This window comes from Lissotriton vulgaris, chromosome 4_1 (assembly GCF_964263255.1).
Source record: "Lissotriton vulgaris chromosome 4_1, aLisVul1.2, whole genome shotgun sequence".
Classification (NCBI taxonomy): Eukaryota; Metazoa; Chordata; class Amphibia; order Caudata; family Salamandridae; genus Lissotriton; species Lissotriton vulgaris.
In genome coordinates, this window is record NC_141691.1 from 1297982128 (window position 1) to 1297996951 (window position 14824).

At 46.1% G+C, this 14824-nt stretch overlaps 1 protein-coding gene across 8 annotated transcripts in view; it reads left to right on the plus strand.

The window, feature by feature from the left end:
* Nucleotides 1-13635, plus strand: part of LOC147723150 (uncharacterized) — a 518006-nt gene extending 504371 nt beyond the window's left edge. For all 8 annotated transcript variants that reach the window (XM_086965540.1, XM_086965536.1, XM_086965533.1 and 5 more), the window contains 2 exons: nucleotides 2693-3601; nucleotides 13383-13635. In XM_086965540.1, coding sequence (XP_086821666.1) covers nucleotides 2693-3601; nucleotides 13383-13438 — 965 coding nt within the window. In that variant the 3' untranslated portion in view covers nucleotides 13439-13635. The remainder of the gene's footprint in view (nucleotides 1-2692; nucleotides 3602-13382) is intronic.
* Nucleotides 13636-14824: the final 1189 nt, after the last annotated feature.

Consider the following 14824-nt stretch of genomic DNA (forward strand, 5'->3'; position numbering starts at 1 on the left):
TGCTTTTATTTATTCGCTCTGGCAGTAATTTGATATTTTATTATAAATTAATGAAAATTACAATATTTTTAATGGTGCAAAGCCTGAACAGTAAAATTGCCACTTAGGCCACAGTTCGCCGCATAATGAAGTTACCAGTCACCACTCTAAATTTGTGTTTTTTTAGGTATTGAAAGCCTAGTTTTAGGTCAGTGGGTTTAATTTAATTTCATGGGTATTGATAAGTTATTGTAAATGCCATTGTCACCGTATAGCTCAGGAGTGCTGGCGCACAGTAAGTGTTGTTTACCTTGCCTGACATCTGGCAGGCTGCCACAGCTTGACTAACATTTTGGTGATGAGACTGACCTACTGTGCCCAGAATAGAGGAATTTGACATATCTGACATTCTTATAAACATTTCAGGCTTGCTAGTCTGAACCTTGCTGGGGTGTTTTGGGAAACTCAAAAAACAAATGTGCGGAGGGTCAAGAGGGGAAATAATTTTACGACCTGTCAACTCATGCCCCTTACAACACATGAAAAACACAAAAAGAGAAGACCAGGTCAAGGTGGTGTGGTGTGGTGTCCTGAATGGTGTGCGGCAATCACACGGGCACATGTGTACTATTTTGATTTCAGTTTTCCCTCTTAGGGTAATTATCTACCACAGGTACCCAGAACTTTATACTGCATTAGAACTTGGCAGACAGTTTTTATCATCTAAAGGTCTCCTCCTTAGGGCACTATTCTACCATAAACCGATGGTGGTAGAGTGACGGAGGGAGCTCCCTGGCGGGTTAGATAGGAGTCTGTCACACTTCTATTGGGTTCAGCGTGTGTATAGCGATTTGGCTGGACACAGAAGGCGTGTGCGCTAACTGTGTCTTTTTCTTCTACACACCAGAGCGGGGCCTCTATTTCCCGAGCAGTTGCCGGGCGAGGTGAGGTCTTCACCCACACAAAGCTGGGTGAGTATCACCCTGAGGAAATGCCTCTTAGTGATGAAGCTAATATGCTTAAATGTTGGGCAGAACGCAAATTGTTCTTGCAGGTGTTCCCTGTCTTGGTGGTGTGTGTGGTGTTATACGGACTCATGGGTGTAAATGAATACAGTGTATTTTTCATTTTTCATTTTTTGCCAGGAAGAAAATCTTTTCCTGTGATCAGTGGACACTGGGGTTCCAAGTTGTGAGGGGGAGACATGATTTTCTTGAGTATATTACATGTTATTGTTACAACTCATTTTCTCCTACATGTGTATACACCCCCTCAACTGTGTTGCAGTAGCTTATCATACATATTTTTTCAAGGTCCTGATGAAAGCTGGAGCAATACTCCTGTTAGCTGAAACTAGTCGACCACTTGCACAGCGCCATAATGTAGTCTTACTCACCCACTACTAGGCGTGCTTTTAATCTTGACACCTAGACTCATTACTGATAGTAATTCCTCTAATCTAGGTAGCCAATTTTACTTTTTCATTTAGCACTGCATTTCTTTCCACAATTTTCTACATTATTCTTTGAGCACTACTGTGGCTATATTTGCCGCTCTCCACATATGCACCGCCATGTGATGGTCCAGGCGATGTTTGGAGCGACTACTAATCCCCATATGATGATATGCCGCCATAAGGGTGGTCTGATGGGACCTTTTTTTAGCCCAGTAAGACTCTTTACTCTTTTTCACACATGTGCCCGTGTGATTGCCGCACACCATTCAGGACACCACACCACCTTGACCTGGTCTTCTCTTTTTGTGTTTTTCATGTGTTTTGGGAAACTTCAGAGCAATAGTGGAGAGTGAGTGAAGGGAAGAGTGAAAAGAAAACGGTCTACAGAATGCCAAATAACCTTTATTCTGTGGTCTTTTGGGACAGGATTAAAAATGTTGAGGACTAGGGGTTATCAACAAATATACCCCTACAGAAACTTACTAGTATGCCCTTCAGAGAGAATCGTGTCCTGTACCTGGCTGCTTCTAAATCTTAAAATGCAGTTTACACTCGTCCAATCCTGCAAGCCCTCTAGGCACACCAGACCTATAACAGACCCCTTCCAGGCCCAACCTGCAGGGTGCTACTCTTCGGTCCTGGCTGTGACCCCCTTAAGTTGATGGATGGTTCTGGGCTTTAAATCCAAAATTATAGTCCCCCAGCAATGGTAACTTTACAGTGTTAGGGCAGACAGTCAAATTCAAAATATAAATCAAATTATTTACTCGAAAAATCTGATATGGTTAAAGTAAACAAGTGGAATACTAAAATAATACAGAAGTGAAAAATGTAAGCACTTGGGTGTAAAGTTGTTATATATAGTGAATGTATTGCTTCGAGTAAGAAAGAATGCACTCAAAATTCCACCGAATAGATGACAGGTTAGTAACAGCTGTGCTCAATGCTCACACGTAACAAAGGGATACTAGCAACAATTAATTGCTGCATTGGTTGACTAGTTAAGAGAATTAATTAATCCCTTGTATTCAAGAATGAGTATCTTTTTCTGAGACCAGGTTTCTGGTGAAGATCTTTCTTTATCAAAGTAATCAAGCTCTCCAGAATGATTACCATGAGTAACATTTTCTTCTTCCTCAAGGATCTACATTCCTCTCTTGCTTTTATTTTGTGATTAACATTTAATGCTATATGTTGCTTCATTGTTGTCACTGAAGATGAAATGTAATGAAGTGTAATACCGGTTTGTTTCAACAGGAGTTCATCCCTCTCCAGTTCAAAATCCACAGTCACCATTAGATGCTCAAAATAGATATTGGCCTCAAACCCAGTTTGCTACAGGAGCTAGCAACGCGAGTCCAGGATTATCTCAGCAGGCCACGTTTACTTCAGGAATGGATAATTGGGGTCGGCAAGCAACAGAACAAAACAATCTTCAACAAGTCCCTGGAGCGCCAATTAATGCTGCTCAGTTTTCATTAACGCCGGACAGATCACAAGACCCTTCAATGAGGTTTCAGACAAATGGAAGGTTTTCATCTGGTGGCTATGGAAATGAACACAGTCTATATAATCGAGGGCCTGTGCCTGGCAGCACTGCTGCTTGCCTCCCACGTTCAATTGATGATCGGAAACCTGAAATCTGGGATTACAAAAGTAACCCTACAACCTTTGGTGTAGATACAAGGAGCAGTGGAAGTTGGTTTGACGAGCAGACGAAGCGATCTAGCAGAGACTATGGTGCAAGGTATCAAACTGCTCCTGAAGCTTTTAGTGCAAGCCTGACCTCTAACTACTCTGGTAACACAAGTATGTTGCCAGGTACCCATGCTTTCCAGCCGGGAGTGAGATATGAGAAATGGGATTCTGAATCTAGAAGTACATACATAAGAGACTTACCAGAACGTACACCATTAGAGTTTTCTTCCCGCCGATTATCTGACTCGTATTCTGCAAGCATTGGTACAAGCATGTTGCCATCAAATTCTCTCTCAAGATCTCCCCCTCGCCTTTCAAATGTTTCCAGAACCAGAGATGCAGATATACCAGTACAAGGAGCAACAAATGTACTTGCTAATGATATTGTGAGTTTGATTAAAGGCAAAGATGTTAAAGCAGCATCTAAGATTCTAACTTCCCTTGCACCCACTCATCCTGCCCTAAAAAGTAAGTGTTATTTTGTGTTTCTTGATATTGTATAATGCTCCCTTTGTGGGTTATTTGGCATCATACTGCTTTTTTCTCTGCAGCCTTGATTTGTTCTGTAAAGGTTTCCTATTTTTATTTTTCCGGGGTGGGGTGGTGCCTTTTAGCCCTCTTCTGGTTGACAGGCAAATTGTATTCTAATGGCTGTAACAGGAACAAGTAGATGTACCATGATGACATTACTAGCTGGTTAAGTCTGCCACATACGTATCCTAGCGATTGGTAGTTCATGGTTGTGTAGACCTGTGCCCTGAGTTCCTTACGATATCTTGAAAGATACTTCTGAGCTGTCCAATTTGTGTCCTGGCATCTGGTTTTATCCTATTGACCTATTAAACTTCTACTTTAAGAATTCTTGATTTTGCAGCTGTACTTCGTAGGCTACTTATTCAGTCTGATGTATCAGTTTTCAAGTATCTAGAAGTCGAACCCGAAGTCTGAAGAAAAGTTAGTAAATGTTCCAGTTCAGCACACAGTTCTGGTTTGCCTAACATATGTGGAGTGTTCATACGTCACTTAAACTTGATTGTTTGAATGTGTATTACGTGAAGGCGTTTTGTATTACTTTACTGGAATTGTGTAGAGTTAAGATTAGTAAAAAGGCGGCAGCATCTGCCTATGCAGGTTATGATGAGGGTGCTATTTGCATTTTATATATGGGTGGATGCTGTATTTGCCTGGGTGTTTATAAGTTGGAAAGAGCCATAATAGAGTTCTGAAGTGGATGTTTTGGAAGTAGCTGTTCTCTTGACTTTTTGGATGGATAAGTGTTGTGATGTTGCATTTCGTGTTTAATGTGTTGGTGTAAAGTTGGTATGGTGTATTTTAAAGAGAAAGGTAAGGTGTTGCATTGGGTGTAGTATCCTGGTATTATATAGTTGGTAACTGAAGAGCAAGGGATTGCGTTCGTTTCTAGAGTGTACATAAAGGAGATTTAGTTTCCTAGGAGTGGATGTTCATCAAGATCTGTTGGAGATATGAATTGGTTTGGTGACGAGTTATATAGTGCTTGGGTATAGCATTCTGAAGATTGCATTGCCATGTGGTAATATGAATGTGTTTTTTGGTAGCTAGTGGGATGGATGACTACAATGTTATATTAAGTGTGCAGTGGTGTAACGGTTCATTGTGTATTGATGATGTGCTGGTAAAGGAGGTGGGCTTTGTAGCTGCCACGTGCATAAAGGCAACTTGGGCATCTGGATTTACTGTGCATGAGAGTTATTGTGCTGGTGAATAGGAGTTATGTTATTGGTGGGTTTGAGGTGTACGTTGTGGTATGCTGTGGCTTTGTATGGGTTGTAGTGCTGTGTGATAACTGTTTTCTTGTGAGTTGGAAGATGAGTTCAGGTTAGTTTGAACACGAGTGCTGTTTTTGGAGAGAGGCGCACGAGATGGTCATTGATGTAGTGAGTTGTAATTGGGATGGGTGAACAGAAGGCAACTATCAGATTAGGCAAAGAATGATGTGTGTTGAAATCTGTGTGTAAGATAGAGAGGGAAGAGAAGTTAAGCGTCTGTGTAAAGAGGAGGAGCACCAAGAGATTGTGGTGGGAAGAGGTTGGAGTATGCCAAGGAGGGAGAAACGTGGTAATGATGCGCTGTAGAGGAATAGGTGAATGTAGCAGAAGGACCTGTTTTGGGCTGTTTATGCACGAGGGGATGATTGATAGGTCAGTATCGAGGGAAGAGGTGGGTGCAGTAAGGGTGCTAAGAGGGGAAAGGAGGAAGGGGTCAAATGGTGCTGAAGGGGAGAGATGGGAACATTAGGGAGCGGCAACATCCGAAGACTGGGCAAGATGTTATGGAGAGCAGAGAGACCGTAGCATGAGGTATGATAGGTATAGAATGGCACATTGTGTGTATAGAGGAGTTGAGACCAGGTCAGTGTCTTTATTGTTAGATAAAAATAATTAAGATATGAGAGAAGATAAAGTGACAAGGGGAAACGGTGGGGAGAGGTAAACGGTGGGAGTTGCTGAGAAAGGGGTGATAAGGGAGTTAGGAAGAAGACAGAATAGGATTGATGGTGACGAGAAGACATAAAAAGTGATGGGGAAAGGAAACCGAGAGAAAAGTCCAGTGGAGAGATGAGATGGAAATATGCCAAAGGTATGGGAAAGAGAGAGTAGAGATGGAAATATGCTACTTGGACTCCAGATGCACAAAGCTCAGTGGTTCCATGTCCCACAGGCATCACTGAGAACAATTTCTCTTGATTCCTGTTATATTAATGTAGATTATGTATTCATTTATACATATTTTTATTCAAAGTTTTTACTTCATTGTGAACCCTTAATTTATAAACATTTCCACCTTAAATAGCTTTTACTCCATGTTAATGTGCCTGTATTTCTAACTTGTTTTTTTGCCCACTGTCATCTTAACTTTTGTCATTGTTAACATATTCACATTGTTTTAATTGACCCAAACTTCAGCCAATCGGAGACAAGACCCTGAACCACTTTGCCCCTGCAGAGCCACCATACTTAAGATTTCTAACCACACATCCTTTGTGAGGGCGTCTTCTTGAGCTCTGCTCAGTTGTTGCAATCTGTAAACTCTTGACCTTTGCCTTTTGTCTAGGAAGGGAACATGCTACTGCTACAGCCTTTTGAGAAACTGTACCTGATAGACATCTAGCCGCAGATTCCATACATTTGAATTTCCCAGACGTCGCACTGGATCCAGAAGATTTTTCTTCAAGCAATACCCCTGCGTGCCAGTAGGTGGTGTTGGTCTTTTCTGTGTGATAACGGTGGCGGCGTCTGCACCATAGGGACGTCCACGTCCCCTATATAGGCACCACCTTGGTGAACTAACATCTATTCTTTTTTTTTTTTTGCGCCAATCAATTGCTGATCCGTGAAAAAAGCTTCCCTCTGCCACTTTTTAATAATTTTTCAAACATTTTTTTGACTCCTTGGTGTGTAGGGCTTTTTTCCCCCTCATGTCTAGAAAGACTTCTGGGTTGAAGCCGTGCAGCGCATGTCAACGCACCATGTCGGAGACTGGCCTGCACCTGGTTTGCCTGTGGTGCCTGGAGCGTGACCACGACTCGAAGTCGTGCTCCAACTGCCGGCTTTGATGAAGCAGTCCCTAAAGCTACTTGCCTCTGGTCGTCATCACCACATCGAACGACTCCTCGTAGATTTTGGTCAAGGTCCTGATCGAGTGGAAGGTCTGGGTGCTGCTACATGAGTCCCATGTCCTCTTCATCCCACTCCAAATCATTGGGACACTCTGGTAAGAGTCACAAAAAGCCCAAGAATTCGAAGCATGCTTGCTTCGACTTCTTCCTGTCCTTTGACTTCTTTCCGTCCTTCGACTTCTCACCGCCCTTCGACTTCTCACCGCCCTTCGACTTCTCACCGCCCGTCGGCTGAGTCCCATAGAGGAGTCTTTGTGTTCTAGGCCTCGATCTTTGGAAACTACACCTGGTTCTGCTTCACGCCCTGAATGGCCCCGACATCCTGCTGAGCCGACCAACGCCACCTTCAGGCACGCAGGAATATTACTCGAGGAAAATTCTTCTGGATCCAGTCTGATGCCTGGGAAATTCAAAGGTAATGATTATGTGGTTAGATAATGGCTCTACCAGATAAGGCGTTACAGAAGATAAGTAACTGAGTTTTTTAAATTCTTTCAGTGCAACATATTAGCCCCTTGAGCGTGCATTTAACATGCGTGGAATTCCCCCGCGGTGCCGGCGAATGCCACGCTTGCGCGATTCAAACGGCCCTCGTCCGTCCGACGCACACGCCCACTGTGACGTCGGACGGCCGGGGGCTGTCCGATGCATGGAAAGGAAGGGATAATTCATGATGTATCGTTATTGCTATTTTATCGCATTGTTGGTTTTAATGTTTCATTTTATCCAATGGTTCGTTTTTACTGCCTTTGTATCTATTTGTTCATGTGCTATCACCTTCTACCACCATTTATCCTCTGAATCAGGCATGTTAATCTATAAAAGGTTCAATACTGTAGAAAAATTAGGTTACTTGTTCACTGTGGTTCTTCAGTATTGATATCCTTTATATATTCACATGGCCCCCCACCTCCCCATTTAGGGCTCTCCACTCTTAAACCTCATTTATGTGTCTATTCCCTTTTACACTTATGCTCGAAATGTGAGGTATGGTGGCTCTGCAGAGGAAGAGTGGTTCAGGGTCTTGTCTGTGATTGGCTGAATTTTGGGTCTATTAAAACGGTTTGAATAGGTTAAGTGTTAATTGCTTTTTCTTTGACTATTAATGTACTTAACTTAGTACTGCTTGTATCTGAAAGAAACAGTTAGTTATGTATTCCTTACTTTCGAATTACCCCATGGTGTCGGACTGGATCAGGAAAGTTTTTCTTCAGCAGTACCCCTGTGCGTCGGAAGTTAAGTCAAAACACCAAAAGAAGTCGAAGGAGCATCGTCGCTCTTCGACTTCTCTACGTCCGCCGGCCAACGCGACGAGGGATGCGGGTGGTGCCCCATCTGTAGCTATGCGTGTGGAGCCCGCTGGATCGACTCCAGGTTTTCCCTCCCTGGGACCCGCTGCAACCCCAGCCCAGCTTCGGAGTTTCTACATAGCGATGCATGCCATCTTTGGGCAGCCCGACTCCACCGCAGAGACTTCGGTCCCCGCAGATTTGGCAGGGGGCCTTTGTCGTCTGTAACTTCGGCCTCTGCGCCGCAGGGTCTCCTTGGATCCAGGCCTGGATCCAGATTGGTGCCGGTCGACCTAGTTACATCTCCCCCGGCGCTGATTCCACCAGCACAAAATCCGCCACAGGCATCGGCTGTGTCCCCAGCTGACGTCGACCCCAGCCTCCACCTAGAGGTAGACATGGAGCCGGACCGACGCCAGATCCGGTGACGATGGGTACTTTTGTGCCCCTGTTATACCCTGGCTCTTTGAGACCAGATTGGCAGCCAGAAGAGGGTGAGGAGGACTGGTAGGGGTATGGGAGGAGGACTGGGGGGGTGGGTGGGGGGGGGATATGGGAGGAGGACTGGGGGGGGTATGGGAGGAGGACTGGGGGGGGGGGTATGGGAGGAGGACTGGGGGGGTATGGAGACCCTTTGACAGACCAGATGGAGTGTGAGCAGGACTGGAGTGAGTGAGTAACTGAGGGATGCGAGTGGTTTGGATACATCACCAGACCGTGGCATGTTGTCGTCTCCTACCGTGGCTACGGATGAGGGAGCGTCATACGTAGTGGTGTTGCGTAGGGCGGCTGAGGCTCTCAAGCTACCTACAGTGGCAGTCAGGACTAACCTGACAGAGATGCTTCAACCTGCAGCGAGCTCTTCTGAGGCCCTGCTGCCGTTTAATTAAGCACTGAGGGACATCTTTTGGGCACTTGAACCAGGCCCAACACAGGGAGCCCTGTGGACAGGATGATTGCCCGACGCCACCACCCATCTCCGGGCAACCCCACTTTCCTTTCCAAACACCCCACCCCTGAGAGCTTGGTAGTCCAAGCCTCTACGTCCAAGGGCTCATTCCCTACTGCACCCCCGGAAAGAGAATCCAAAAAGCTGGATCATCTTGGGAAGATGTTTTCTTCCTCCAGCTTGGGACTGCGGTCGGTAAACACTGCATGTCTATTGGGCCGTTATTCCCATTCCGTGTGGGATACGGTTGTGCAAGTGCTGCCTCAGTGCCCAGATAAGGCCCGGCTGTGCTCTCTCGAGCGGTTTCTGAAGGGAGAGACCTAGCGAAGTTTACCGTCCGCTGTTGACCGGATACCACTGATGCACTTATCAGAACGATAGCCACATCAGTAGCCCTTCGGCACTACGCCTGGTTGCATTCGACTGGTTTCTCAGGGGATTTCCAATCCACACTTATGGACAGGCCCTTTGATGGCCGTCCCCTTTTCGACGACAAGGCAGACAGCACACTAGATCGCTTTAAGGACACTCAGGCTACGGCCAGGTTCTTGGGCCTCTCCACCACCCGCCCTGCGCAGTCTGCTGTTCACCCCTTTCGTGGCTACGGAAGGTGTGCCCCACTACATCCCTCCCAGAGCCATAGTCCGGTGCATGCTGTTCAGCCCCAACGCAGCCGGGGACGTAGGAATCACTACCGTGGTTCTGGGGGCCAGCAAGCGGGTCAGTCCACCACAGCCCCCTCTGCAGCAGCCTCCAAACCCTCCTAGTCCGAGCTTTCAGGGCCACCAAACGCCAGTGGGCAGCAGGATCCGCCATCACCTCCCTCACTGGCGCACCATCACGTCGGACAGGTGGGTCTTGCTAATAGTCCAAAGGGGCTAATCCCTCCCCTTCGGGACTACCCCTCCCTCCATGCCACCTCAGTAACATTGCATGTCGAAGGATCACCTGGCCCTTCTCCAACAGGAAGTTTCAGCACTCTTGGCCAAGGGTGCCATTGAGCGAGTTCCTGCCCCAGAAGTAGGTCGTGGTTGCTATTCCCACTACTTTCTGGTACCCAAGAAGGACAAAGGCCTGCGTCCTATCTTGGGTCTTAGGAATGTCAACCGCTTCCTCCGGAAGGAGAAGTTCATAATGTTGATGCTTGCTCAGATCTAGTCTGCCCTCAACCCTGGAGACTGGATGGTAGCATTGGACTTGCAGGACGCTTACTTTCACATCCCTGTTCTGCTGGACCATCGGCGTTACCTGCGGTTCACGGAAGGCCACGAGCACTTTGTTTACTGTGCTCCGCTTTGGCCTTACCAGCGCGCCCCTTGGGTGTTCATGAAAGTTATGGCAGTGGTCGCAGCTCATCTGCGCAGATCAGGGGTTCAGTCTACCCCTAGCTCGACTACTGGCTGTTGAAGGTGGGCTCGCCCCAGTCTGTCGTCTCCCACCTCCAGACTACGGCCGACCTCCAGCATGTGCAGGGGTTCTCCATCAATGTGCCGAAGTCTCACCTGACGCCCTCTCAGAAGCTCCTCTGGACTCGACACAGTTTCGGGTTTATCCTCCCGAACAGTGAGTCTGGGATATTCGGACCATGATTCCGATCTTTCAGCCCCTATCCCGGGTTTGTCGGGATGACCCTGAGGCTGATGGAGCCTCATGGCTTCCTGCATCCTACTGGTCGATCATGCCAGGTGGCATATGCGGGCTCTGCAGTGGGATCTGAAGTTCCCGTGGGCGCAGCATCAGGAAAATCTGTCCATTTGCATCCAGATCTCGGAGGGCACTGCACGACAATTGCAGCTGTGGCCCACGAACTAGGATTGGGCCAATGGCAGATCCCTTCTGGGATGGGTGCGGCCACATGGGAGAGGCGGACATCAGAGACCTCTGGTCCCCGGCGGATTCCGAGCTCTACGTCTACTTCTGGAGCTTCAGGCGATCCGTCTTGCACTCAAAGCATTCCTCCCCTCTGTCCGGAAAAGAGTAGTGCAGGTGTTTACGGACAACACCACTGCCATGTGGTACTGCAACAAACAGGGCAGGGTGTAGTTGTGGACCCTATGTCGAGGCCCTCCGCCTCTGGACATGGCTGGAACATATCTCTGGTGATTCAACATCACCTGGCAGGTTCACGAACGCAGGGGCGGACTAACTCAGCCGCAGGTGTATGATGGATCACAAATGGCGTCTTTACTTGGAGGTGATGCAAGGTCTCTTTCAGCAGTGGAAAGAGCCTTGGTTACATCTATTCGCCACCGAAGAGAACACGCAATGTCAGCAATTCTGCGCTTTGGAATTTCCAAGGCGGCACTCACTAGGCGACACATTCATCGCGTGAGGGGTTGCAGTATCCTATACGCCTTTCCGTCTATGCCACTTCTGCCCAAAGTGCTGAAGATCAGGCGCGACCGGGCCCAAGTCATTGTTGTGGCTCCGGATTGGGCACAAAGAGTCTGGTATCCCAAGCTGCTTAATATGGCCATCGATCCTCCAATCAGACTGCCAGTTCAGGAGGATCATCTGTTGCAGCAGCAGGGGACAGTCCTCCACCCGAACCTGTCTAGCCTCCACTTCCTTGCGTGGCGATTCAGCGACGGCAGCTGGTGTAGTTTGACCTGCCTCTCAAAGTCTGAGATGTAATCTTGGCAGCCAAGCGTCCCTCCACTAAGGCAGTATAAGCCTGCTGATGGAATACATTTGTGGCATGGTTTACACCAAAGGCTGTGAATCCCCTTTCTGCCCCTCTTTCTGTGGTTCTCCTGTTCCTCCTTTCTTTGGCCCAGCAGGGCTTTGCTCTGGGCACTCTTAAGGGCTACCTCTCAGCCATTTCAAGCTACCTGACCAGCCTTCTTTTTTCACCCCTGTAGTAAATAGATTTCTTAAGGGCATTACTCCTCTTTTACCTCCTGTTCCCTTCATAATGCCCCAGTGGAACGTGAACTTGGTTCTGACATACCTTATGTGCGCTTCCTTTGAGACACTGCATAGATGTCCTCTCAGACTTCTCACTTTGAAAACTGCCTTTCTGGTGGCATTCACCTCTGCACGCAGGGTGAGTGAGCTGTAAGCTCTGTCTTCTAAGCCTCCCTTTTTTGGCTGTCGATCCGGACAAGGTTGTCCTAAGAACTAGACCTTTCTTTCTTCCCAAGGTGGATACTTCTTTCCACATTGGCCACACCATTACTTTGCCCACCTTCTTTCCGCCTCCGCATCCTTCAAAAGAGGAAGAGAGGCTCCACTGTCTGGAACCAAAACGTGCACTTTTCTTTCTACTTGGATCGCACCAAACAATTCCAACGGTGTTCTTTATGTGGGCGCTAAGAAAGGTCGGGCCGTGCACAAACGGACCATCACCAGGTGGGTTGTTCTGTGCATTAAAGCCAGCTATTCCTTGACTAAGAAGGAACCTCCAGTGGGGCTGCACACCCATTCCACCAGGGCGACAGTAGTTACTACTGCTTGAAGATGAGGAGTCCCCCCTAAATGGCATCTGTCAGGCAGCTACTTGGGCATCCTTGCTTAACGTTTAGGAAACACTACTGCTTGGACAGCCAAGTCCGGAAATACGACTTCTTTGGCCGTTCTGTTCTCCAGGACTTTCTGGTGTGAACTTGGTTCGCAGACTCACCTCCGGGGTTGGTATTGCTGGGGTATCTATTCTAAGGTAAAGAATCTACAACTGTTTATTTCAGATGAAAAAGTTACTTCCCTTCTGCAACAATATATCTGTATGAAACATAGGTTAGTTATAGATTCCTTACCGCCCAACCCATCCTCCCCGTTCTGCGAAAAGACTTCTAGGGCTAAGGAAATCATTTCAGGGCCCTAGTTTTGTGCACCAGGGGTCAATGTCTTGCATGGCTCTGCACTTCTGGCGTGGAAAGTCGTATACAGAACTGACGTGCAGCGTGCAAGTGTGGCGTCTATGTAGCTACCGCAACGTTAGCCCGGCGACCCCGACGACTAACGCGGAGTCGACTGATGCCACCTTCCAACGCGCAGGGGTACTGCTGACAAAAAACTTTCCGGATCCAGTCTGATATCTGGGGGTAACTCTTAGTTAATGAATTTATAACTAACCTATGTTTCTTACAGATAATATTGTTACAGAAGATAAGTAACTTGTTCTTTAAATATTGTGGCACTCTCACCATGATGACAGGGATGATTCAAGCATGAGAATCTAGAAATTATATCAATACTGGAGAACCACAGTGTACAGGTAAGTAACTTTTTTTTCAGAACGATGGTCATATGTAACCTTTGTTTATTCCAGTTTGTTAAACAGTCCCAACAAAGAATTGCAGTCCTGATTTGTTTGTGCATTGCTAATATCAGGATTTGTTTTTTGTTTTTCAGAAGTCAATATTGGCAACTTGCTGAATCTCCTTGTTAAAACTGGAACAATAAAATAAGTGATCAAGAAAGCAACAGATTAATATTCTGGATTTTCATTGCTTATGCCATTTTAGTTGAAACTTCTGTTTCAAATGTTTTAGAGAAACACAAACCACAGTACTCCATTTGCTTAAGATCTGTTCCTTATATGATATACTGCAATTGTACTAGGTAAAACTATTAATTTTTCCTTAATAAATGGTTTGTGAATGAAGGTCTTATCACATTTTGTCTTTGTTGTTCTCATTACCTTTTAGTAAAGACCATAGTGTCTACACAAATATTGTTTTTTGAGCGTCATTCCTTTTTTATTTAACTGGTAAAAAGGGCAGCCATCTGCCACTTTGTTCCCTTTAATGATTGCTCATATATTCACTTGGTTCTTTAACTACACTGTTTTACACCGGCATGGAGGATAGGGCAAAACTCCAAAGCGGTGTTTTGGGTTTCAGGTCGCCCCCCTCAAAAATAAGTAATGATGAGACATGTAAATAATTTTGGTAATTTTTTAGTAAAGAGATAGTAGCAATGGGTTTCTAAGGTATAGTATTTAAGATAATTACATTTGAAGCAGTTAGCTTAATCCTGTTCAGAAAGGCTGAGAAATGTCCTTATTTATCAAAAATAGGATACAGAAGTGATTGCTTGGGCCCTTTTCATTGCCCACTCACACCCCTGTCCCTAGCCCTGACATCCTTGCAACTAGACATCTGCCACCCTCATAATTCACTTCCCAGCCTCCATGGTTTTGTTTGTGACTGACTTTTTATATTTACCTTCTGCTTGAACTTGAGTGAAATTAGGTTGTTACTGAGAAAATGTCATGAGGATTTTCGCAAACGTGCCAGAGAAAGCCACTCAGTCCCTGTGTGATAAACCACTCTTGAATGTATTGCTTTCCTGCCCTAGAAGTTTAGGTACAATTCCTCCGTACAGTTTATTACAAGCCTGGAAAACTGTTTCCTGTTAGTACCTATAGGTTCTTTCAGTATGTGTCACATTTTGACTCTCAACCTCCAACCCCTTTTGAAGTGTTTGTTCTTTAATAGATTCACATACCTTGAATTGTTTCTCATCTGAATGGAAGTCCTCTGGGTGTGCGGCCTAGCAATGTAGATTCAAGATCCGGGTCAACAGTTTTCTTCAGAATATGCTGTAAGATTTTTTCTTTAGGACATAACATGTTAGATCTGACAGCCTTAGTGTGGTCTCTCTTCCCCTACCCCCCACCAACTCTAACTTTTTACCTACCTCCTTCATTTGTCTGACTTAGTTTTTGCTGGCTTTAGGACTCTGTACACTTTACCACTGCTAACCAGTGCTAAAATACACCTGCTCTCGCCCCTAAACATGGTAACATTGGATCATCCCCTATTGGCACATTTAAAATACTTTTAAGTCCC